This window comes from Parasteatoda tepidariorum, chromosome X2 (genome assembly GCF_043381705.1).
Source record: "Parasteatoda tepidariorum isolate YZ-2023 chromosome X2, CAS_Ptep_4.0, whole genome shotgun sequence".
Lineage (NCBI taxonomy): Eukaryota > Metazoa > Arthropoda > Arachnida > Araneae > Theridiidae > Parasteatoda > Parasteatoda tepidariorum.
In genome coordinates this window covers 50,147,305-50,173,981 of record NC_092215.1, presented here as the reverse complement: position 1 = coordinate 50,173,981, position 26,677 = coordinate 50,147,305, and the positions used below count along the sequence as shown (strand labels likewise).

The following is a 26,677-nucleotide window of genomic DNA, read 5'->3' as shown; positions in this document are numbered from 1 at the left end:
TTTTGAAAGTGCTTGTGGTATCTGTGATATGCTTTTCAAATTTGATTAATATTGATTAAGAAGTAATTCATTTCTATTTAAGAGTTTTTGAAATGTTTTTTTTTTGTAAAGAAAGCTGGTTGTGCTTATTGTGAATGTTCAGAACTGTTAAAAAGAGGAAGTAAATAAATGAATATTTTTTTGAAATATTTGTTCATTATAATAAATCATGGTAATATTCATATATTATAAAATAATATAGTATATGATTATTCATGTATAATAATATGAATAATTATTATTTTTGAAAACAATTTTTCTTATGTGACAAAAAATTAAGTATAGTGCAAACAAATCACTATAGTAAGAGGAGGTATTCTTCAACGCTCTTGTGTTACTTGCTTTATGTGTTAAGTTTTCAAGATTCAACTAACTATACAGAGATTTTGGAGATGTTATAATTTTAAATGCTCAGTAATTGTTTATAAACCCTGTAACGTTAAAAAAATTATGGTTATTATTTTATTTTTTGTCTGTACAAAATTGAAAATTTGTACAAAAATGAATTAGAATGAAGCTTTATCATTTGTTTTATGAATAGTTAATGTACAAATACCTTATTTAAAATTATTCAGAAAAGTTTTTTTGCAATAAATTTAAACGTGCCTGATTTTTTAAATTGTACTATTTTTAAATATGAAATTATGGTGTTCGTGTTGAATGAAAAATTATAAAAAGTGCAATTATAATGAAACAATGTGAGCTTACTAGCCCACCCTAATAGTGTCTGCACACACTTATGGCTATGAGTTATGATAGAATAAATTTCAAATTATTTTGAACCTTTCCTTTTTTTTAAAGCTTGATGCTTTTTTTTTTAAATGAGAGAATTATTTTTTTTACTTACCCTTAACTACTAAGTGTCCTTTACTGAATAGAGAATTGAATAATATGTTTGTTTTTCAATTGATATTTCGTAAATTTTTTTTTATTTTCATAACAGAGCTTCTTATTTCATAAATTCTTAAGTTTTTAAATGTATTTATATTTGTTGTTGTAAGTTTAATCTTTATTTTACTTTTATTAAATAAGAATAAAAAATATTCCTTGAAATTTTCTCACTTTTATTTTATTAAGTTTATTTATGGAAAATTTCTAATCATTATTAGAAATCTTGCATTTAAGTCTTAATTACATTTTATGTCTTTAACTTATACAAAACTTAAACTTTTACCTCAAATTTTATTGTTATGTTTCTATAGGAATTTTCTTCATGAATTTCTGTACTAAAAGATTATAGTTTTTAAATTCAAGGAAATAGAACACAATGAAAAAGTCATAGAAAATTTTTGATTATGTGAAGCTCAATAATTCTTTTATAATATTTTATAATATATTATTCTTTTATAGTAATATTTAAGTGTATTAAAATTGAAACATCATTATTTTAAAAGTCAATATGGTATTTGTTTTAAAATTGAAATTAGTAAGGAAGGAGAAAGTTTTCAAAATAGTTCTTAAAATTTATTTATTTTAATGAATTACATTATATTAAGTGTGTTTAAAAATAGTATTATTAGTTTCAACAAAGCAAATATTTTGGTTTTTGTCATAAATTAGCTACTAGTTTGATTTCCTCTGACCCTTAAGTTCAATTTAAAATCAATTAATTTTAAAATTTCTTAGTAATATGAAGTAATATGAAAATGTTTAAATCTTGACTGAATGTATTTAAATTATAATACCATATTAACTATATTCTTCAGTAAAACAATTATATCCTCATTATTTCTCTTTAGTTCATAGTAATTGTATTATTTTCCATTAAAAAAAGTATTCTTTACATTTAGGCAATGGTACTGAAAAAGCAATTCTTAATGATGATTATCGAGTGAAATGTGAAATTCCTTGCAGTAGTAGAACCACTTGTGAAAATTGCACTCAAGGTCCTTGCATGTGGTGTAGCAGCCAGCAAATATGCATTGAATCAAATGCATATGCAGCAGTATTTCCTGTTGCTCAGTGTATGGAATGGACAACTCAAATGACAAAATGTCGAGGTATAGTAAAATTTATGCATTATATTTTCCCTGTTTTATCACTTGGTACAAAATTTCATCTTGTATTTTATATGTAAATGCCTGGTTGACTTAGACATGTATCCAAATATTTACCTGATTTACTGAACCAGGTACTTCAAAATTAGTTAATTGTCTTAGCCAGGTACCTAAACATTTAACTGATTGACATTTTTTGTTGAAATATTACAGTTACTCGAGGCCTCATATTACAAAATTATGCTTAAAAATAATATGTAATTTAAGTGATAAAAGTTTTTTTGCTATTGTATACCTTCTAAGTTACACTCATAAGTTAAATTAATGTAATCAAACCTTTGATTATCTTTATAATCAGCTACTAGGCAGACTTTTTTGAATAATAAATTTATTAATTATTGTAAAAAATGAATTCTGTTAAATAATGAATTTAATTTTTGTATTTTTTTGGATTAAATTGTTAATTGTACATGCTTGTACGTTTTCACTTTGTAATTTAATGCTTACTTTTCTTGAAAAGTTTCTGAAATTGTACAACGATTCAAATACCTCAGATTGCAATTATTATTTGTATATAAAAAAGGATTATGGAAATAAATATATTTTTTTTAGGATCAAAGTTAAGAATCACTTAATTATCAAGTTATATTTAATTATCAAGCTTAATTATCAATATATATACATATATTATTTTTAGGTTCAAATTCATATAATATTCTACTTTTCTGACATGTTTTTTTCTTGAGATTATTAAATTTTCTTGAAGGAAAAAAATTCTCACCTGATAGCTATTACTTTTCCAAACTGTTTTACTTTTTTTTTACTATAGTTTTGTGCTCAGTTAATTAAAAAAAATACTTATGGTTAATTTGATAATAAAAATAAAAAAAAAAAAAAAATTGTTCATGGAATTTTAAGATTGTTAAAAATTAAAATGTATTATTTGGTTATCTAAATAATAACTTTTTATGTGAAAATTTACTATAAAATACTTTGTCTTTAAAAATTGAAACAGATTCATTAAACGTTTATTTTGAAAGTATACAGTAAAACCTTGATCCATCCTTTCTTAAGGGACCATTAACTGTGAATGATAGATGCGAGAAAACGACTAATGCGGGTTAACATAAAATATCAAATAACAATTTGAAATCGTAAGAAAAGTAATAATGAAAAGATGGACTTTAAAATTACTAAATTTCCAATAAGTATGAAGAATTTTAATCAAAAAAATTCTGTACTTAATGCAAAAATAGTTAGAATGCAAAAGAAAAATGAATAAACACATTTTTTAAAAATAATATTTGGAAATTTTGGTTTGAACACACTCTTTTCTTCTCAATGTAAATAATAAATTTTTGACAATTGTTACATATTACTATCAATTGCCAGTATGCGGTAAGTGCTCCTCTTTGTTTCAAAAGCTTGAGATCTTTTGCAAATGTTGGTACTGGTTGTGGCTCCTTTTTGCTATCTTCATCAAATCAGTTTTACTTGCAATGTTACAAGTTTCAACATTTTCATGAACTGACACATAAACATTAAACTTACTCTAAGTTTTTTCCCGAAACTGCAACGAATCTGTTTCCATCTTCATCAATAGCATTAGTAGTTACTGTTTTTCCTCTCAAAATAAACTAAAAACAATTTAAACAGGTATTATTTACATTATAAGAATATCATTTGTGACAGAACTGTTAAAACAAGACAATACATACGAAAAGCAAGATATAGGATTAATTGATTGAGGTTCAACTGCATTTTATTTTCATTTTTTTTAAAGAAATCTATTTTGTGTTGATTGAAATAATTTTTTCAAGGTTTAAACTGCAGAGATATTCAAACTTGTGACCAATGTCAGAAGAATCCTAGGTGTGGATGGTGTGATGATGGAAGTGGGACTGGATTAGGAGTATGTCTTGAAGGTTCAGCAGCTGGGCCAGTTGTTATGGGCCAATCTACATATTTATTGAACAATACTGTTTGCTCTGCAGGGCAATGGTTTTTTACTACTTGTCCAGGTAAAATTTTTTGAATAAATGTGTGATGAATTCAGCTTATGAAATTTAAATTTGTTTGCCTTAATTTTATTTAAATCTCATCAACATCACATCATATTTGGCATGACAGCCCTGGATGGGCCAAAGCCTCCTGTTCAAAATTCTGCCAGGGCAGTTTATTTTTTTGAGCTGGGCTGCATCTTTTATCCCAGTCACCCTAAAATTTGATTCCACAGAATTTACCCATATTTTACCTCTTGTACCAATCATATTTAATAAAACTTATCAATAAAGTTAGTACATAATTAAAAAAGATTAAATTATCACTTTCATGATAGATTATTTAATAATTGTTATAAGAAAAGAGTTATATATATCATCAATATATTATTTTTATTAAATTTTTTAAAATATAAATTTTTTTATAATATAAATATTTTTATAATATAAATATTTTTATTAAATTAAGACTGTGGCAAATTTTACTTATTGAATTTTCTTATTTTCCTTTAGATTTGTTTATCTGTTAAATAATCTTTGTTCCACCAATTTTGAAATGACTAAATAAACAAATCAACAATCTCATTACATATTTACCCTATCAGCAGAGTTTATAACATTAGTTTCCTGCACTATCTTCATAAACCTGAATTTGATTATGACGTCAAAGCAGTTAGACAGAAATTATTAATGTAAAAAATCAACTTAATATAGATGCATACTTAGTGAAATTTTCAAATATAAGGTGTTTAAAAACTATGCATAAACTTAGTTATTTAAATTCTGTGAGACATTTTGTCTCTTGGTTCGTTTTTATGTCCTCTTAATGATGACCAAGGACTATTTCAATTATAGCTTATTTATTATTAAATTTTTGATTATAGAATTATTTACAGAAAAGTTACAAATAGAGACATGAGCTGTTGAGTATAATGTTTTTGGAGCGCAACTGCTCCCTTTCTTTTTGTTCATACTAAATCTATCATCGTTCAATTACAACTCTACTCTTCGGCGTTCAAAACGAATCTCGTCTCTAAGAATCCTCTTTCTCATCAGAAACAGTCCTTTGCTCCACCCCCAATGTAGGGGACGACAGCTGCAGTGTCCTTCACCCTCTGACCAAGGTGATTGGTCAAGGGGTCAATCAAATGCGTGGGAGAGGAATCAGGATCCTGACAAATTCAATTAAAATTTTGCTTAATGTACTTTATAAAATTGGAATAAATATTTCTATTGTATGTCACTGTTTAGAAGGTCCAGGATAATACCAACACTATTTAATAACATATTTTATTCAGCTAAACAACATCAACAATGGTATACAATTAACAAGCAGACAAACATAACATCTTACATCCAGATCTCATACGTAAAGCCAATTAATATAGAAGTATTTGGGGGAGGTTATCCAAAGGATGCGCACATGCGCTAACATTTAAGTTTCAGTTCGTATTTCTAAAAGTTTCACTTCGGATTTTAACTTAACACATTGTAAAAGCCTTTAATAAAGTAACTTTTTTTTACTCTTTGTCCTGTGTGATTATCTAGGAATTCAGCATTATGTTTTTGATAAAACAAATTCAGAGGTGTTTCAAAAAGAGAATTAGTGTTTAATAAAATCGCTCTGCTCAAGAGGAGTTGCACACATTTGTATGCATTGTTTTACATAGTGGCACAGCGCATTAACCACTATAAAGAAATCAAAAGAAAAAAATATTTCTAAAAAATTAAACTTGTAGATGATAGTATTAAAATTGATACGAAATTGATCTGCAGATTTCGTGATTATCTGCTGTGCAGGAGAGTTTCATTTACCGGGTTTATAACTAATCCAGATACAAATATTAGTTTCTATATTTTATTTCCATTATTCCGTTCTATCTATTTATTTGTTATTTTTTTTTTGTATATTGAGCTGATATGTGGTTTTCTTGACAATAATTATTTTTTGAGATGGGTTGTGATTATTTTAATAGAAGTGTTGCTTATTTTTTTTATTTAATTTAATTTTTGTGTTGCCTTTTTACAACTTTTTCTCCTGAAGTTTTTAATTGTGTTTTCTCATGATAAAGTACAATTTGTTATAATCTGCCTTGCATTTTTTATGGCAATAAATTTTTGTCCATTGCTTTTAATGCAATGCATTTCTTAAATTTTTATGCATAATTTATGAATACAATATTATTTAAAAAGAGTGCAAATCTGGAGAGTAAAGATTATTATATTTTAAATTAATAGTTTCTTATTGTTCTTTTAATCTATTTTTAATTTTTCTAGCATGCCAATGTAATGGTCATAGTACTTGTGTCAATGGTACTGAGAAATGCGTACTACCATGCCAGCATCTTACTGAAGGTAACTGATCTTTCTTCAATTTTTTTTGTTTTTAGTGCTAAAAAGTTTTAACCCTTAAACTTTCTTTAAATTCAAATTGTTTGAAAAGCTTTTAATTGTGCTCTAGTCTAGCCTTGTGAGCAAGTGAGCAATTGAAGAAGTCAGTGTTAAAAGGGGTTAAGTTAGAAATCTGCACTTTCAAGACAAACCAAAAAAAAAAAAAAAAAAAAAAAAAAAAAAAAAAAAAAAAACAGTTGTTTAATTGCTTCCTCTGGATTCCTGGATTCTCTTCTTTAGGCAGTTCAGAAAATTACTAAGTATTTGATAATTGACCACCAATATTCCTAAACAAAAAACTTATTTTCGTAAAAATGTTACGTACCCCCTTTTACCATTTACTGCCTTAATTTTCTTTTTGATGTCTTAGTGCTGTGTTTCAGTAAAATTCTGCAATAAATCTGGTTTAATGTTACTAGTATGGTTGAATTATTTAAGTATTATAATAAGAATGATTTTATTTTGAAGAACTTTGGCATGTTGAGATTATAGATACTTCCAATCAAATGCAGCAAATATTATTTTAAAGTAAGAAATTTTAATGCTTAAATAACAGACATATTTGTTTCATGTCTGTTTTGATAATTATTTATCATGTTATTGTTATTTTATCATGTTATTTAATCATGAATTATTAAAAAAAAATGAAGATAATCATTCCTAGAAAAGCTTACATCATGAATCATTAGTTCTGGATTTAAATTTTTTGATTTGTGAAAAGTATTAATTAATTAATTTTTGTAATTTATATGATTTAATGTGATATCTATTTAGTAATTTTCAATGAATGCTTAACATATTTTAATTAAAAAAATTTTGTTGCTGTAACTTTAAATTTTAGAAGTTAAATACATGAAAAATATTTACAAGCTCTTTTGTAATTTTACTCTGTTTAAAATCTATTTATAAAGTAGTTTTTAACTGTCAATATGATACAAAAATATTATAGCTATTTTTATGAAAAGAAATAAAATTTAAGTTTCATAAATAGACTACTAGAAACGTTGCATAGACTGTTTTTGGCATTTAAAAAGGAGTATTTAATGTTAGATTTCCAATCATAATTATGAAATATTATGATATGTTTAGTATCATTAATAGTTTTTTTGTCAGCTTATATTAATTTTGCTTTCCTATTATCTATACATTGTAATGGAAGCAAATTTGCAAGCTCCATGACTTGACACATGGCATTAAATTTTTATAAATTATTATAAAAAGGTCTGTTTTTAACAAAAGTTAGTAATATTCTATTCTTTTAAGAATCGATTTTACAGTATTTATTTATTTTTATGCAATTACCGTAATTTTGCTGAGATACGCCATGGCATTTATGATTTAAAACATTAAATTTTTGTATATGCAGTGTATCCAATGGAGTGGCCTATTCGTCGATTTCTTTTTTTTAAAATTACTAATTGAGCTTGAAAATTCTATTTTGTTGAATTGTTTCTCCAAAATTTAATTATTACTCCTACCCCATCTTGTTATCTTTTTCAGTGGTCTATTTTTATAATTTACAATCAATAATAATTTAAAGAACTAACCGTGCAGGTGAGAAACAGTTTGCAAGAATGTAACAAATCATTTGAGTTATTTTATAACTGGGATATTATAATTTAAATGCAAAAGAAATAATGTGTTTGGAATCATTTTATGATTCAATATTGCGTGAAATAAGATTGTTTATTTTTTAAAAGTTATTTTAAATGCCTTTAGCTGTTTATCGTTCAATAGGTTAAATTTTTAGAAATTTTGAATTAGTAAAAATAAATAGGATGTGTTCGTTATTGTTTTGTGTTGTACAATTTTGCACAAAACAAGACTTATTTTACTTAAAATAATTGTTATTAATATTTTTTTTTGAATTGTAAGGATTTTTAGCTGTTGAATCTTTTGATTTAATAATATTTAGGTATTTCAAATTGAATATAGTCTGCTCATCAAGATTATAAATTGTGATTATGAAATTTCCCTTCATCGTATTTCTTTTTAATTAATAAATGGTCAGAATATCTATTAGTAGCTGCTGTCTCATAGCAGTTATCACTCTCTTTAATAGTATTATTGCTGGACAGTAATTTTTTTGTGTAAACAAATATGTCAAGCCTTAGTGGTTTAATCCAACCATTTATTAAAGTTGAGTTATCAAGTTAGGCATTTTTAAGTTGATTTTTTGTTAAAATATGTCAGTAACATAATAATGAATACTTCAAATATACCTTGATGCCATTATTGAAGTATATTATTTTTCATAAATGTTTAATCTTTTTTTGGGGGGAAAATGGAATTTCATAATCATTTAATTAATTTTCATGGTAAAAAGCAGTTGAGTTTTTATAAAAATTAAACAAAATAGGTTAAGTTGGCTTATGTATGAGTTATAATATATTTTGCTGAGTTATTGACTTAGTGAGAGGGTAAATTTCAGTATATATTTTTAAAAATATTTGAAAAATAAAATTTAAAAATTTTCGAACTATTCTATTTTTACTTTGTTAAAGCATTAAGCTGGTAAAGAATTCAATTTAGTTAAGTAAATGGCATTTTTGATATTTTGTATCAGCCTTTTGAACAAAAATCTATTTGGGAACCCTTATTAGAAGTATCTATGCATATTTTTTTAAACTGAATTAAATGGAATCTCGTTTTGCCTGTTTGGCGAGCGACTTTGATAAAGTAGGCTTTGGTCTGTCAATTTTGTAGCACCTGTTTTATATTGGTAGAATGTAAACAAAGAGCACTATATGGCTGGACCAGACTCAAATTAGGATAAATGAATTTATTTGAAAAATTATTGCTATGAAATGATTGTCATGATTGAAATGATTTGTAAAAACTCATAGTTGCAGTTAATATTTCTTTTTATTTAAGGAAGCCATTGTCAACAATGCATGGCTAGTTACCATGGTGATCCTGTTAATGGAGGAAACTGCACACCATGCTTTTGTAATAATCATGGTGACTTGTGTCATCGAGAAACTGGGAGATGTTACTGCACTACAAAAGGGATTAATGGACCCCATTGCAATAGGTTTAAATTAGTTCTTAGTTTCTAAAATTATACATGTATGAAACATATTTAAGCTTTATTAAAACTTTATTTTTATTTAAGCAAACTTTTTTTTTTTAGAATTCCTAAAAAATCATATGCAACTTACCAATTGAATCAGTTTTTTAATTGCAAATTAGTGATCTAAATTTCAGAAAATTACTTTAACAATAATGTAAATTTATACAAAAAATGTATTTTTCCACAAATAAGTTAATAATTTTTTTACGTGAGCAAAAATCATTTAATCAGCATAATCTGCATCTTTAACATTTTTGGCAACAGATGAAAATATTGTCCCTTAATGTTTTTGCTGTTACTATTGTATTCAGCAGTTTATTATATGTTTGCATTTATGTTTTAGTTAGGCTAGTTTAAAAAATTATATTGTTCATATTAAGATTTGACTTTTTTTTTAATACTGATAATTTATATTATTTATAATTTATTCTTTATTGTCAGGAACATTTTTATTCTTAATATATTAATGTTGTATCAATATGGCATGTACTATAATACTGTTCAACTATAATTGTATATTGCAATACACAGGTGTGATGAGTCAAATCACTATGTTGGCAATCCTGAGGAAGAAAATGGTTCATGTTTTTGTAAGTTATAATATTTGTTTATTTTTTGTGTTTGTTTTTTGATTAAATAGGAACTTTAAAATGTGTGCTTCAGTATTAATTTTGAATGACTTTTTTTTGTTGTAAGATATGCTAATATTACACTATGTCAAAAATATTTACACAAAAGAATATCATTGCCACAATTACTGATATTCAGACGTGCCAACTCTNTGTTAGGGAAACTCCTGAATGTTAATTTTGCTAGGTTGGCACGTCTGGATATTTAAAGCAGATGTCTAATTTGTTTAACTGACTATGTGAAATTATTTAATCTCGAAAAGGATTTTTGCAAAACTATGGAAAAAAAAATTTTTTTGACAAATTTTCTTTTTAATTTTAATAAAATGTTTTTAATTCAAGTTTTTAAATTAAAATATATAAAATTATAAATGTTTGTGAGTTTTGAAAGTTATTACAATGAATGAAATTTAATATCTGCCCTTCTAAAGTAATATAAGTTTTAGATTGCAAATATATTTAAAGCAAAGATTAAAATTTTGTAGCTGTGTTTTTTCTCTCTCTTTATCTCAAATGATTAGATAGCGTATTTTAATAATAATGTTAAATGGGTATTGTATATTTTAATAAATTAATTTTTACACTTTTACTCATTAAGTAATATCGTTTCTTATTTTGATGTCTTATCTTATTTTGTTAGTTAGTAACTCATAGTGAGTTGTATAATATCATAATTAAAATTTAATTTTGAAGAAAAGTTTTGTTTTTGTACTTATTTGGTTATTTATTATTCAAGTATTTTTTGATTTGATTGATTTTGATAGTTGATATTGAAAGAAAAACTCTTATATACTAAACTATTTAACTTCTAAACTAACTTTTGTTTTAAAGCTATTAGCTGTAAAAATAAATTTTAATTTTAATAAAAAGAGTGATACAAACTTTATTATTTTCTTTTTAGTCATATACATAATTTTTATTAAAGTACAATAGAATGTAAATAATTTCTAAAGGGATCATTCATTGCAAACAATAGATATGGGAAAGTAATAAATGAGGATTTAATATAAAATTCCAAATGATGACTTGAAAAAGTATGAAAAATAATAAAGAAGTAATGAAAGTTAATAAATTTACAATTCGCATAATAATTTTTAATTTAGAAAGTATGAACTTAATGCATAGATATTTATATGAAAAAAAAATTATTAGACGCATTTATTTATTAAAAATATTTGGAAATATTGGTTTAAACACACTCTTTTCCTCTCAGCGCAAATAATTAACATTTAACATTTGTTTGCTTGAATACATACCCTTATTGTAGTATAAACCTTAAGGCCTTTGTCAAATGTTGGCTCTGGCTGTTTCGTTGTCTTTGTCAGTGTCACTTAGCACTTTTTTAGCTTCTGCAACCATTTCTTGAACCAACAACACCACAATTTTAAACAATTTCATTAATTGATACTTAAACATCAATCAGTTTTAGGTGTTATACCTATTCTTCATTGTAACAACTCTTCAGTATGTTCATCATTAGCACCAGGAGTTACTGTTTTTGTTCTCAAATCCAGATAATTTCAAAATTTTTTTAAATATCAGTTGAATTTCTGAGCTCTGGAATCTCTTAGTTTAATCAATGATCTAAATGGGTATTATTAACATTATAAGATTAGCATTTTTGATTTGACTGTTAAAATAAGACGATGCATACAAAAAAACAACAAAAGATGTAGGAATGATAGATCAAGGTTTGACTGTATTTAGCTGCAATTTTCTAAGGTTTTGAAGATAGACAATAAGTTTGAATTAAGTCTTATGTACTAGTACATGTTAAAAGGAGTTACATATCATTGGACCTGTCAAGGAGCAAAACTAGAAAAATATGCTTCTTAAAATATGTGTTTTTTTTGTTAGTTCTATATGTTATTAACCCTCAAAGGGATGAACTTCGGGGAAACTGATTTTTGATGGAGAGAAGCTTGTAGCTAAAAGTTCGGAAAAAGTCGGAACTATGGCTCAGAGGTTTAAAAATATTATCAGTTTCAAAAATTTTTTTCTTGGATAATGAATATGATCATAGCAAGTGGCAGTATGAAACAAGCAAATTAAAAAAATATTATCTTACATTTCAGCTGATTGCAACTTGCTTAGCATTACAATAATTTATATCTGAATAATTGTAAAAAATTGAAAAATAAAGAAATGTACTCGAAATTATGCAATTTAAATTAATATAAAGTATAATTTTTTAGCAAATTAAGATATTTTTCTTTCTTTTGAATTTGATGATAAATTCTTTTTAATTTGCCAAGATAACATTTGATGTTTGGTATAGTTCTATCGGTACTAAATATTTATTTATGTTATTATTATTTTAAGCTCATAGTTCTCTATTTTCATGTGTTTATTTTATAGCTATTTAATTGGTTAACACTGGCAATTAAATTTTTTTTCCAGACAATCTCTCAATTGACTTTCAGTACACTTTTAATATGTCAAAACCGGAAGATCGTCATTACACAAACATCAATTTTATGAATATTCCTGTAAAACCAGATGTAGATGTTGATTTCACGATTTCTTGCTCAGATTCAGCTCTTGTTAATATATCAGTTGCTTCATGTAAGTTGATGTGTAATTTTTAAGCATTAAGTAAATTATTTGGTAAATTAAGAGTAATAATTAGGCTAATGTTTTAAATTTTTTCTACAGCTTCATCTCCTGAAAAATTCTTAGATGAAAATCACAAGTGTGGAACTTTTAAACTTCGGTTTTCACATGACGATCATGTCTTTGGTGCTGACAATTCAACTTTCTATGTTTATGTGTTCAATTTCAACACCCCTTTTGTACTACAAATCTCTTTTTCTCAGCACAGGCAGCTTGATCTTTTACAATTTTTTATTACTTTTTCCAGGTAACTAATGAAATATTATTAGCTGAGTGTTATAATTTTATTTATATCCTCCTTTTATTTAGAATTTGCTTTGTTAGTTTGTGCAGAATATATATATTGTAGATAATCTTAAGTTTAAACATGGTGCGTAGCATTTTTAAAAACTGCTTAAACGTGCTTATTTTCAATTTTCGTTACTTAAAAGCCCGTAAAGCTGCTTTTTTCATTGGGTGTTTTTAAAAAGTGCTTAATTTTCCCTTTTCGAAAATGAAATGTGTTTTCTTTAGCATGTTGATTTTCGCCTCGTATTATGCAAAAACATGCTTTTCACTTTGTTTTATTCAAAGTTTTCCCAATATATTCAACCACTATCCATTTCAGTCACTGAACCACTATCCATGGTACCGTCGGTCCATAGCGTATGAAAGCGCCAATTATTTTACATGTTTGATGAAATACTTGCGAGTCCATATGCGCATCTACTGAACTGGGTTCGGCTAGATTATTGCACCCTCGTGAGCAACTCTGCTGCATATTGCAAGATATTCCCAATTTCAGACTTCGTTTTCCACCCTCTGATATCGAACCAAAAAATAACTTGATCATTTTATTATGGCTAATATAATCAAGAAAAGAGTTATTTGTCAGAAACTAGTTATTTTATCATGATCATGAAAAATCTTTGAAAAATTATTTTTCATTTTGTCAATGTATATAGTGCTTAAAAATATTTTTTGACTGCTTAAAAAGTACTTAAAAGGTGCTTATTTTATATGGAAATATTTGGCTACGCACCCTGTTAAAAAATTTATTACCATCTTTCAAATCTGAAATGCACCATTTTTAATGCTTCACCTGTATTAATGTTAGCTGGAACATAAAGCATCTAATATTGTAAATATGATAAAATTTCAATATCTGTAATTTACTTTGAATGTGCAGTTCACTTCCTAAAGCCAAGCTTATGCATGAATTGATTTAAAATTCGGCCTATTTTATGCACAGATGATACCTTTCTATTTTTCTAGATTTATTGCAATATTGTATTGTATATTGCAATAAATTATATTCTTATACGGAATAATGTATTCTCGATTATCAGCTAGTGGTTCCTCAGCAGCCTACCCTTTTTTTTCTTTGCAGTGATAAATATTATGGCATTATATGGAAATTAGCATAAATTGAAACACTTTTTCTATTATTCTTACATATTAACAATACTGTTTCACATCGAAGGAAATAAAAGTATTCATTTCTTAAAGAATAGATAGGTCATTATTTGCAACTCCAAAAGCTATCTGAGCAAATAACGTATTTCAGTGTTTTATTAATTATAAATTAGTAAAATAGATTTTACTTTCTGTAGTTTTGTTTCTTACTCTGCATCAGCCTGCTATTTTGAGAAATGCTATGAAAATACATTGTGGCAGAAATTTTAATTTTTGTTTGTTTAAATTTAATCATTTACAGATATTTTATCCGTCATTTTAAACATAAAATTTAAATTCCAGTATTGAATTGATCCGATTCTCACAATTCATGCATCAGTTTGTTTGCTCAATCAAAAGCTAGAAAAAAGTGTTTTACCATGTAAAAACAGAAACAGATTACATTAAAGAAACTTGTAATTTGCTCTAGTTTTATTATTAAGATATCATTATATTTTGAGTGTAAAAATCATGCTTGTAAAAATAGCTTTCTTCAAAAAACAAATGTCCCAAAATTTTTAGGTGTAATCTTTTTATTCAAATAATTTTTTGTTAGACTCAGTTTATACTGTTATATAGTTGTGAAATATGGCCATTTTGAAAAATAAATCTTTAAGCTAGCAGCCAGCACTCTTGTTGATTCCTGCTCTTTTGCAATATCTCCACATTTAAATAAATTCATTTGTGAAGGAAAAACTAAATTTGCCCTCGTGATGAATGTTGAAAAATAAATGCCATTTGTAGCTGATATTTTTATTTTGAACTATAAAAGATATGTTGAAAATTAACTGAAATTTTAAATGAATATTTTTATAAAGCTTATTTGCAGAAATTTTCAATTAAAAAAGGTTTACTTACTTACTCTAGATATATTTTGAATTGACCTACAAAATATAACTTTTTACCTTAGTGTCAGTTGTTATAGTGAACCATTTAGTTTTTATTTTCCTCAACCAGTATTACTTTATTCCAGTATTACTTTTTTTCCCTCATAATCAAAAATTAGTTTTTTTTTTCATTTTAAATGAGAATAAAGTTTTAAATTTTTTTTTAAGTATTAATAAAGGGCCATATAATTTAATGCAATGCATCTCCATTGATTTTTGCCAAGTATTTGTCAATGTTGCTATATTTAGTATTTTTTTAAGTAAGTATTTTATTATTTGTGTTTAAATGCAGGATCAGTTTGTCCTAACTTTTATTTTTTTTTCAGTTGTTTTTTATCCCTTTTGATAATGGCTGCTGTAATGTGGAAAATAAAACAAAAATATGATCTTTATAGAAGAAGACAAGTAAGTTATTCTATTATTTCGTCTTTTTAAATAAATGTAATAATTTTATGTGAACATGCAAACATTTAAATTTACCTTCTATAGGATCATTTATTTTAGTAATGTTATGTTATAATATTTTAGGATTATGATTGATTTAAGAAAAAGAATTTATTTAGCTCTTAACCTTGACATGCCTCTACCCTTAGTTGTTAACTACATTTATGTAATCAAACCCTTTTTATTGGTATTTTTTTCTGTTTTCTGAAGTTATCAACAGATGGCCACGCAAATCATAGGTGGGAAAATAGTTTCCACACTTAAACATTAATAAATTTGATGAGCAGTATACTTCCCAAGGCCTTATAAAACGTTAAATGTAAACAATTCTATTTAGCCACAACAATGCACTATTTTAATTTGTTTGAAATTTATCATAAGATTTATAATAATAGAAAATACTTATTTGTTTCATTTGAAGTAGTTGTTTTGACTGTTAAACAAACTATTTGTCAAGCATTAAATTATTATTTTAATTTTTATCACCCTTATGAACTTAAATGAAATATCTATCCTTAAGCAACATAATTATTTTCATTTGTTACTTAAGCACATAGTTTTCTAGATGGAGCAGTCCTGTTAAATTCAGTATATATTTTATTATAGTGTAAGCAATTATATTAGTTCTAATGCAAATGTTCTAATTCAAGTCAATTATAAGGTTTAAATGAAAATGTGACAGGAAACTTCGTATTTGTTTTTTTTTTTAGCTGTAATTTATAATTCTTGAATAAACTGATATTTAATTCTATTATATAATTTTTTCAGGTAGTCGTAATTTTTATGAAATTTATCGTTTTTTTCGATTTATATTTTATGTTGATATGCAAAAATGTATTTCGACAAGATTCATTTAACTTTAAATTAAATAATTTTTTTACTTGTTTACTGGTAGATTATTATTATTATTATTTTGGCTCATATTTGTCTAAAGTTGACCATCTATTTTAACTTTTAAATTGTCTCAGAATATAATTTATTAAAAATCAAATATCGATGATTTGCATCAAAATTATATTTAACTTAAAAGTGCACTAAATGATTATGCAATATATTTTGCTAAAAGCTGTGCAAACTTTTGCATCACCTATTACAATGAAGATTATTTTCTTATTGAAATGAAGTTTATTTAATGTTACTATGAATTTCTTAATAAAATTTAGTGAAAATTAACTTTTTTTTTTATGTTAAATAGTTTTTAATGTGTGATTTAATTTTTTAAAATTATAATCTGGCTAATCAATGAAATGTATAATTTTTTCCTGAAATATAAATTAGTATTAAAGATGCATAATAAGGATATCATAATAATAACTTCTAATAACTGATAATAATCTACTGTTCCACCAAATCATCTAATACAAAGTTTAACTAAATTGCTACCTATATATATTACGGGTATTAAGAATAAAAATGGAAATATTTAGTACTACAATCTATCCTTTAACCTATTAATGTTTTCCATTTCAAATAAGTACATACTGCTCAATAACTGTTATTGTTAAGATGAATTATTTTATTTGAAATAATATAGAATGTATAGATATGACATACATTTTAGATGTATTAATTGAAAAAATTTTATTGAAATAAAAATAACCAACCTTTATAGTTATTTCTATGCCTTTAAAATCTGTATCTTTTGTACACAAAACAATTGTCAGTTATAACTTTCTAACATAGTAAGAACAGAGGAAAAATGAAATATAATTTTTTTGTTTGTTATTATACACTTTTCAAGACTCATAAACATTTGGTTTTAGTTAGCAACTAACTTGTGTAACTACTAAAAAACAATGATTTATCTCAAAAGGAGAGCTTTTTACTCATAAATTACATTTGATTTCCTCCAAAGAAATTTGTTGTAAGTTCTGTACTATTTTTCAATGACTGAAGTAAAATTTTATTTTTATCTTTGAATTTATCTTGAAATTTCATTTTTATCTTATTAAATGAAGAAAATTTTAAGATATCTTATTTGTACTACTTAGAGATTGTTTGTTGAAATGGAACAAATGGCTAGTAGGCCATTTGCTGGTGTTGCAGTAGAATTAGATGCTCAACTTGTCATCATATCAGCTCACACTGGGAGCGAGGATCGCCGAAAGAAGGTAATAATCCGTAAAAAGGTAATTTTCTTTATAAAATTTTATATAATTGTTTTTTACTGTGATTTATTTGAATTTTAGATGGATTATTGTATAAAGTTGTTCACTACACAATTTATAAATAAATTAATAACAAAAAGTGTGTTCTGCATTCTCATTACATTTAAAGATAAGTAATTGTAACTGCTATTGACAAAGTCTTTATTACTCAGTAGTATTTGCTAGTTGAAATAAATAATTATGTTAAATTTTGAAATTGTGTATCTCAGAGTAGGAGCAAAATATTTAAAATAAATATTGGTTATAGAATGATTGGTGTTTAATGTCAAGATGGCTCAAATTTTAAATAACATGCTTTTAAGGCATTGGATTCTTTGTCCTAGCTATATATTTTTAAAATTTTTTTTTACAATAAATTTGTAAGAGTGAAACAAAAGAAGATGAAACACTCTAAAGTTCTACAGATTCTCTGTAGTTACAGAAATTTTTTTTCTTATTGGTAGCAAAGATAATGTATTAAACAGATATATAAATAGAATAAATTAGAATCAAGACAATTTTGCGAACCACTAAACACAAGTAATTTGAGCAGATACATATAAAGTCATACAGACAAATATAAATTTCTTAAAATATAAATTTTTCTTTAAAAATCTGTTTTAAAAATTCTCCTTTAGTTTACTACCAATGAAAGAAAAATTATAGTTCACAACAGCCTAAAATAGTTGTATTCGCATATTTAATGTGGCAGCTTAACAGTTTTAAACATTACAATTGTGAGTAATTGATTATGACTACTGATTTGATGGAACTAAACCCATGTAAATAAACAAAGGTGTAGATTATATGCCTTATGCATGCAATGTGGACAAACATATTAAAGGATATTCGAGGATTAGTTATACCAAAGGTTTAGTTATTTAATGAAAAAAAAGTTTGTCCAGAATATCAATTCTAAACTAACTCATGCTCCTGTTCTAAAATCGTAAAATAATAATTTCTTACTGCAGTATAACAGCTAATAATTACTAAATGATTTGTTAGACTGTTTTAGAAAGAAAAGTATTTTAATTATGTGTGCAGACCTTTTGAATAAAGTTAATTAAAAAGAATGAAAATTTAAAATCAGTAATATTTTTATTATTACTTATTTAAGTATAGTATTTCTTATTAGTATTTTTGCACTAGCATTTTAAAAGAAATAATCTAACATCCTTGTTATTAATGTTTTCTTGTAATAGTATGAATTTCAATTATTTTAATTTTAAGTATTTTTGCATAGATTTCAAAAAGCTTTTATTATGAAGAATCATTTATGCAGGATTTTCAAAGTATTTTAGCAGGGGTCTTAAAAGTAATATTTTGTTAGCTTTTTAGGAATTAGTTTTAGCAGGATTTTTAACTGTGTGAGAAATACCTATGTTACTTCAACTTCAATAGTTTTGATGTGAATATATGTAAAATGAATAAAACCATAGATAAAATTGAAATGAGAAAAAAATCAGAAAAAAATTGAAAATTTTATTTTTCACTCTTTTTAATTTTTACTTATTTTATTCAGAAGTATAATTTGTACATATTTTGATAATCTGTGCAAATTTTAAATATTACTAGTAATTTTTTTTTGTTGTAAGAAATATATTTTATTAATCTTAGCTAAAAGTATTTTTTGTTATTTTTTCTTCAAAATACATTTAAAAAAAAGAAAAAAAAAACACTTTTAGAATTTTTTTTATCGTATTGATTGTCATTTTCAGAATTTTTTTTTTTTTGTGTTAATACACACTATTAGAAATAATGTTTAAAAATAGAATTTGAATGGAGAAAGTTAATTTTAGCTCTCCAGATATATTGCTAAGTCTCAAAATTTTTGAACCTGCTTTAAAAATTAAAAGAAAGCAGGATTGCTCTGCATTGATATTTCATTTAAAAAACAAATTCACAGTTATATCTCTACAAATTTAATAGCATGTCTGTGGTTCATATGGAGAATTTATCTGAATAAAACTAGAAAAATATGATTTTCTTTAAAGATTCACTCTCTAAAAAGTATTCTTAATTTCGTCCATAATTTTTATTTATATTTTTATATAATTTTTACTAAATGCTTTTTTTTTATATGAAAGAAGAAATTTTTTGGTGGTTTAATATTTTATTGTGGTTTAATATTTATTTCAAAAATTTTTTTTTCTACTGAGATTATTCAGGATTAAAGATCATGTTGCTTTTAAAATGCCCCTGAAAGGTTTGTTTAAAATCTTTCATTACCAATTTATTTTATTTATTTTAAATTTTTTTCTAAGAATATTTAATGNTGTATATGTATGTATGTATATGTATGTATGTATATGTATGTATGTATATGTATGTATGTATATGTATGTATATTTAAAAAAATGTAGTATGCAAAATATTTAAATCACTATTTTTCTATTTCTGGAATATTATCTAGAACCTATGCATACAAACAAGTAGAAAAAGTTGTAGGAAATGTTTTCAATATAATTTTTATTAAAATTCTTTTAGATAACAAAGATTCTGTTTAAATTATAAGTATTTAATTTAATTAAAGATTGAAAGTGATCTTTGATTGTTGCAAAGCGTTTTAATAAAAATAATTTTAAAATTTTATTCAAGATTTAAAGAATCTTTATTGTCTCCTACTAATAAACCTGGCAGTAATAAAATGAATATCATAGAAACATTTCAAAAATTTAAAAATCTGAATTGACAACAAGTTTGGAAAATATTATAAAATATATGTTCTATTATATCCTATAATCGAAAGTATAAATACATTTGTATTATATCATAGTTTATTTAAATGTGTATTTAGTATTCTGTTATTTATTTCTGACTCTTAATAATAGTAATCTCTCTAAGTGATTAGTTATTTATATGAAATTTCTTAATGAAGCGATATTTATACATTTTCTTTACTTTTATATTTTGTATAAAGTTTAAAATGTTGAAAATCTAATTATTTAGAAATTATTTTTTTGGCATAGATTATTATTTAAAGTTGGAATTATGATTTTTTTTTACTGGAACATTGTTGTTAATTTTTAAATGCAAATTATGGCTGTCATTTGTTTAAAAGATATGTATAGTAATACAATGTTGAATGTACTGTTTAGTTTTGCATGACTTGTAATTTAAATCAATAATAAATGCATTTTGAATAATAAATTTTTAAGTTTTTTTCTCCAGTAATTTATTTTTTTAGAAAATTAATGCTAATAAAATAATAGACTAATTAATGAAATTACTAAGATTAAATAATATTCAGCCTTATTGTTTTTAATTAAATATTAAATTTGTTATGAAACATAGAACATTCATTAAATTGTATAACACCGTTATTTATGGTAATTTTTTGTCAAAACGATATAAAAATGTAGTGTATGCCAATGAAAAAATATTTTTTTCCTGAAAAAAAATTGGAAATTTTTTTGTTAAATTTTGAAATAATTACATATTAGAGGTAATAGGTTTTATAAATACTAGAAAAATATTCCTAAAAAGTGAGCATTGAAGCAGAGTTGTTACCCAAGTGTACCACATTACAGTCCTGGGGACTGAAATCAGTATTGAGAAAAATCAGTAGAATAAATTTCATTAACCAATATTTCCATTTGTTTTTTAAATAAAAATGTCCTATTTTCCTTAAAAATTTAATAAATATTTTCTGTTAAAAATATAGTACATTTCAATGAAAGCATTGTTATTTTTCATAATTATTGTAAAATGATTAAGTAATGATGCCAGACTGAAATGAAAAAATGGGATTGATACTTCTATTACACAAGAGTATTCAAAAACATAGCTAAGTAAAAAGTTATGCAAAAAATGATTGTCTATAAACAATGCTTCTGTGCCTGCTTGCTTTCACAAAATGTTTAGTATTGTTGTGTTAAATATTGCTTCAGTTTTCATTTCACCCCATTGTTTTGAAATGCTGATTAACGTTAAAATAAGGTTGTTTAAAAAAAAAAAAAAAAANAAAAAAAAAAAAAAAAAAAAAAAAAAAAAAAAAAAAAAAAAAAAAAATAGAGAAAGACAAAAATAATGGTGAAGCGAAAAATAAATAGAGATATGAAGAGCTTCATGAGAAAATTAGTAGTTTATTATTCAGTGATTGGTGCAAAATGATGTATAGAGTTTGCTGTTATTTTTATCTCAATTGCTGTAAAAATGTAAATTAATAAAATGAGAAATTTTTAGAAAAATAATCAAATCCTTGATATGTTCCATTATCATAGAATTGTTCGTTTTTGAGTAAATTAAGTTATAAATTTCTGAAAATTCTGGTAAACGTTAGATTGTATTAATTGGTCAAAAAATAAGTTCACTCTTAAAATTGTTTTAGAGTGGCAGCGATGGTTACAGCAGCAAAATAACAATTTTGCTAATAGTCTATTTAAATTATTAAAAGAAGAAAAAAAAATTAAGTGGCTCTATAATAAATTACATTGTACAAAAGAGAAGAAAAAAAAACTCTCCAACAACATTATTACTGATGTTCATTTAAGTTTTATTTTTTCTGTTCCATTTATTTTGGCAGTTCCCAATTTTATAAGCCTGAATTACTAAGAATATGTAGTATTTATAAATTATTCAATCCTAACCATATTTCAATAACTACTACTTATTTTATTTCCTCAATAAAACTTGTATCTCAGTTAAGTTTTATTTTATAAAAAATGATAGCCTTCCCTATTAATTAATTATCTGATTATCCTCCCTATTAATTAAAAAAACTTTTATTGTTATTGAATTTGGAGGCTTAGTTTATTTGAACACTAGGGTAGGTAGATTTATTTTATAAATTTTTTTTAAGCAAACTATCTTTTGATCTACCAAAATAAAATGTGTACATAAATTAAAAACAACTTTGAAATCAAAAGATAAATTTTCATTATGAACCCAGTGGCAGAATTTTTTCGGGCTTTTTGCGACAAAACTCTCTAGCACTAATATCTTTCTGCAATGTACATTCAATAATACCAATGATGAATGTTACTAATTAAAGGTAATTAAAACGCTGTGTTTTAAAAAAAAAATATCTATGGGCAATATTCTAATATTATGGGCAATATTCTCGCATATTGTTGGAGGGCGCACTAATTATTTCCTTTATCGCATTTTGCTAATCATCACATTAAAAAAATAATTCAATATAATGAAATCTGTAGCAGTAATAAACGAAAAACAGATCGACGATGAAATCACGTGAATCGGACTACTCAGAAGGGTGTTAATCAAATGCAATGTTTCATTTTCAGATTTGATTGTTGTAGAAAATAACACCGTATGAAAAATATCGGGTTTTAAGAACAATGTGGACATCAAAAGCAATAAATGCCCAAAAAATTGATAAAATGATTGCCTTAAAAAGTAAATGATCAAATGCGCAATTCGAATTTCCCATATCACCTACCTGAAATACATCCGGACATCTAAACGCCACGTGAAAATCAATGTCAATAACTGATGAAAATACAATCAAAATGGATTAACGATAACGGCATTAATTGAGGGCTTCAAAAAGTGATTATTTAAATGCGCGATTCGAATTTTGCGTGGAAATTTCTGATGAAAAACAAACCAAAATTTTTTACTTCTCAAAAGAAAAATCTTTCTGCAAGAACTCTGTAAAGTTCTGCGACAAAGTCGCCATGTCGCCGCGATTCTGCCACAGGGATTATGAATATTTCATTTAATAAAATAAAATTACTCTTGATATCAGCATTGATGGCAAATTATCTGTAAAATTACTTAATTCACATTTATGCTTTCAAATCAAGTTTAATAATATTAATAAAGAGGAAATTTTAAATTAAAATTTTAAAAATCTGTCAGAAGAAAAAAATAAAGTACCAATTACACAACTACTAACAGCATAGTTAAAAGCCTGGGTGCCTGCAAGGAAGGGTCAAGAGGATGCACTTGTACTCCCTAGAAGTCTAATAAATTAAAAGTTATATTATATTTTTTAACTTATTTTTGTTATTTGAAATAATTAGAAATAATGCTTGTTAAATGTCATATTAAATCTACTCCAATTCCTACACTGGTCTTAAAAGTTGCTTTTTGAACCTAATCTTGTAGAACTTTTTTTGTAAATCTGAATAAAATGCTGTTAAATGTATAAATTATTTGTCAAAGATTAAGTTACTGGCTTTAATTAAATTATTTAAAATTATTTGTAAAATTTTTTGATTTTCACTTGTTAAAATCTGTTTTAGAAATATCTGAAACATTTATGAATAAAAAAATAGTTATTTGAAATATTAAATTTTAATTATATTAAATAATAACTATGAAAAAATGACAATTATTAAAAATAATAATTGATAAAAAAATTATTTTAATGAATGTGCCTCCCTAATGAAATTTCTGTGGCCGCCGCTCTTATTATTTATGGGAATAATTCCAGGTTAGGTTTTTTTTTAGCAGGAAGAGCAAGTGACAAAGCATTTTTAGACATTTCAAATGCTTAGTCAGTTAAAGCTATCATAGATTTCATTTTTTTTTCAAATCATTTTACACAACACTGGTACTAAAGTATTATCTTTGTATCTTTTGAAACAAACTTTGTTCAAAATATGAACAGAGTTTGTTTCAAAATCAAGCACTATATTGAATTTGAAAAGAATTATATTCTAATGAAAATGTAAATATTTAAAATTTAATGTCATTATTATTTGATTATTTTTACAGGATAAGAATTGTCCATTGTTATTATATAAAACAATATATTTTTGTTTTACAGTGCCATCCAACTCCTATTGCACTTGAACCTTGTTCTGGAGGTAAAGCTGCTGTTTTGTCCCTTATTGTTAGACTACCTCCAGGGGAAGAGGAATACACTCCTGCTGGCCAATCAGGCCTTGGAATAGCAAGTGCATTAGTATCTTTAGGAACTTTATGTAAAGGAAATACAGATGTAATTAAAGAGTCCTGTAAGCTTGATTCTTGGAAAACTAGTTCGAATTCTAGTACGTGTATATAGGACTTTGGTACTTAATTTAAAAAAGGAAATGGAGCTATTGATGAACTTCATCACTCTGTTTTCTGGAGCTCCGAGTGTTGTGCAGGGCTTGCAACATGAGTCTTTCCAGTTGATTTCCCTTGTCAAATGTGAAGGTTTAAGGGAAAATGTGAATAGCTGTATAGTTAAATATAATTATATGTGTGTTTATTTTTTATTAGTTTATGTTAACACCTACAAGCTAAGTCATTTATATATTAGGATGCACATATAAAAAAACTCAGTTTTCCAATTTCCAGACTTTTCAGTATCCATCTCTGCTCTATTTATTCAGCAAGTTAAATTAGGATTGAATCAATCAAACTTAGTTCCTGGAAAGATAGTGCTTAAATGTCACTCCTATTTTTCTTGCTCAGAAATAAAGTAACTGCTATTCTTGCGGTCTCAGATTGGTACAAAGTAGTTGTGATACCTATAAAAGACGAATACTTTTGTATTGTTTGTAAGCGTTATTTACTTGTATAAAACTCTGTATAGAATCCCATCCAACTATTTCATCATCGTAAGAGGCACTTGTTTTTATTTATTTTGACCAACAGTAATATGACTGATAGAAGTAATTTTTTAAAGCTTTTTAGCTGTTATTTTTAATCTTAAGTGTTTTAAATATTTTATCAAAGAATTATATTTTAAGTAGTGCATTTAACAAGGCTGTCTTATTTATTATATATTACATGTATTGGTGTTTTATAATTTTGTGAACAGTTTTGTGCTTGTAATTATTTTAATAAGATATGTAAAAAAATTCAATGTATATAATTTGTATTATGTGTGTTTTTTATTTGTGTTAATATTTGAATGCAAAGATGTATATGGTGTGTATATAAATGTTGACATATGAATTATTGATGGAGAGGATAAAATTATTTTCAATTAACATATTTATTCAAAATATAAACTGGCTGTTTAATAAACCCGAATTAGCCAAGAAAAAATAATGTACCTGTTAGATCTGAAAGCAATTTTAAAATAATCTTTTCACCTATTTACTATTTCAAGATTTTAAAATAAGGAAAAATCACCATGGTTTCTATTTCATTATTTTAGTTTTTGATCTCATTATTTTAATATTTTATTTTTATATTTTTATTAAATTAGATTTAAAAAAAACTAAAATCTGACCTAATGCTCTATGCTGTTATTATATATATAATTGATTGATATTTGATTTATTGTATGTTTGGATTGTGTGATGATTGTATGCCTGGTAGAAAACTATTATATATTTATTGTATTATTTTTTATCATTTCATTCTTGAACTTTTTTTCTGCTTACATTAGATATTATTCAAATCGCCAAATTGAAAGAAAAAAGAGTTCTATTAATTTCTGCTTTAAACAATTTGCCTTTGCTTGGAAGAATTTCTCTCACTTTTGTCTCGATTTTAATATTATACACAATATATTGATAAAATAAAAAATCTAAGTTTATTTGAGATAGCAATAAATAATAACTTATTGAATCAAAAATCATTTGAAATGATTTTCTATGCACTCAAACCTTACTATGCAGTCATTCATAATCATCTTCATTGTAATTTATTCATTATATTCCAGTAAATAGCAATAATTATTTAAATTATTCATTGAAAACCTCATTTGTGTGTGGTGTCTGCTCAGTATTGTGATCCTAATTTATACATTTAATGAAGTATATGTCTAAAGCTTTTTAAATTAATAATATCTTAATTATAATAAGAAATTGCTACTGTTGTTTATTATAAAAAATTACTACTTTTGTATAGGAATATTTTATGTTTTAATTGCTTAAAAATTTTATAATTTTTTTTGTTTTTATGAAACTTGTTGCTTAATATTGAAAAGGGTTTAAATATAATTATTATTTATAAATAAATATGATTTCACAATTTTTATTTAAAATAAATATTTCCTGCTAATTTTAAATATCAATTATTTTATAAAAATTGTTTAATTTGATAATTTTTTATTTTTTTGTAGAAATATAAAAATTAATTTTTTTTAAATAATTGCTTTAATTTAAAAATTA

General features: G+C 24.8%; 1 protein-coding gene across 3 annotated transcripts in view; it reads left to right on the top strand.

Moving 5' to 3' along the window:
- Positions 1–25,561, top strand: part of LOC107437406 (attractin-like protein dsd) — a 95,118-nt gene extending 69,557 nt beyond the window's left edge. For 2 of the 3 annotated variants that reach the window (XM_043040918.2, XM_016049407.3), the window contains exons 15-24: positions 1,830–2,039; positions 3,857–4,057; positions 6,314–6,391; positions 9,302–9,461; positions 10,032–10,090; positions 12,530–12,694; positions 12,785–12,989; positions 15,390–15,468; positions 17,499–17,636; positions 24,391–25,153. In XM_043040918.2, the coding sequence (XP_042896852.2) occupies positions 1,830–2,039; positions 3,857–4,057; positions 6,314–6,391; positions 9,302–9,461; positions 10,032–10,090; positions 12,530–12,694; positions 12,785–12,989; positions 15,390–15,468; positions 17,499–17,636; positions 24,391–24,630 (1,535 nt within the window). In that variant the 3' untranslated portion in view covers positions 24,631–25,153. Of the gene's footprint in view, positions 1–1,829; positions 2,040–3,856; positions 4,058–6,313; positions 6,392–9,301; positions 9,462–10,031; positions 10,091–12,529; positions 12,695–12,784; positions 12,990–15,389; positions 15,469–17,498; positions 17,637–24,390 lie in introns of all 3 variants that reach the window. The other variant, XM_016049408.3, reaches the window with a different exon arrangement.
- Positions 25,562–26,677: the final 1,116 nt, after the last annotated feature.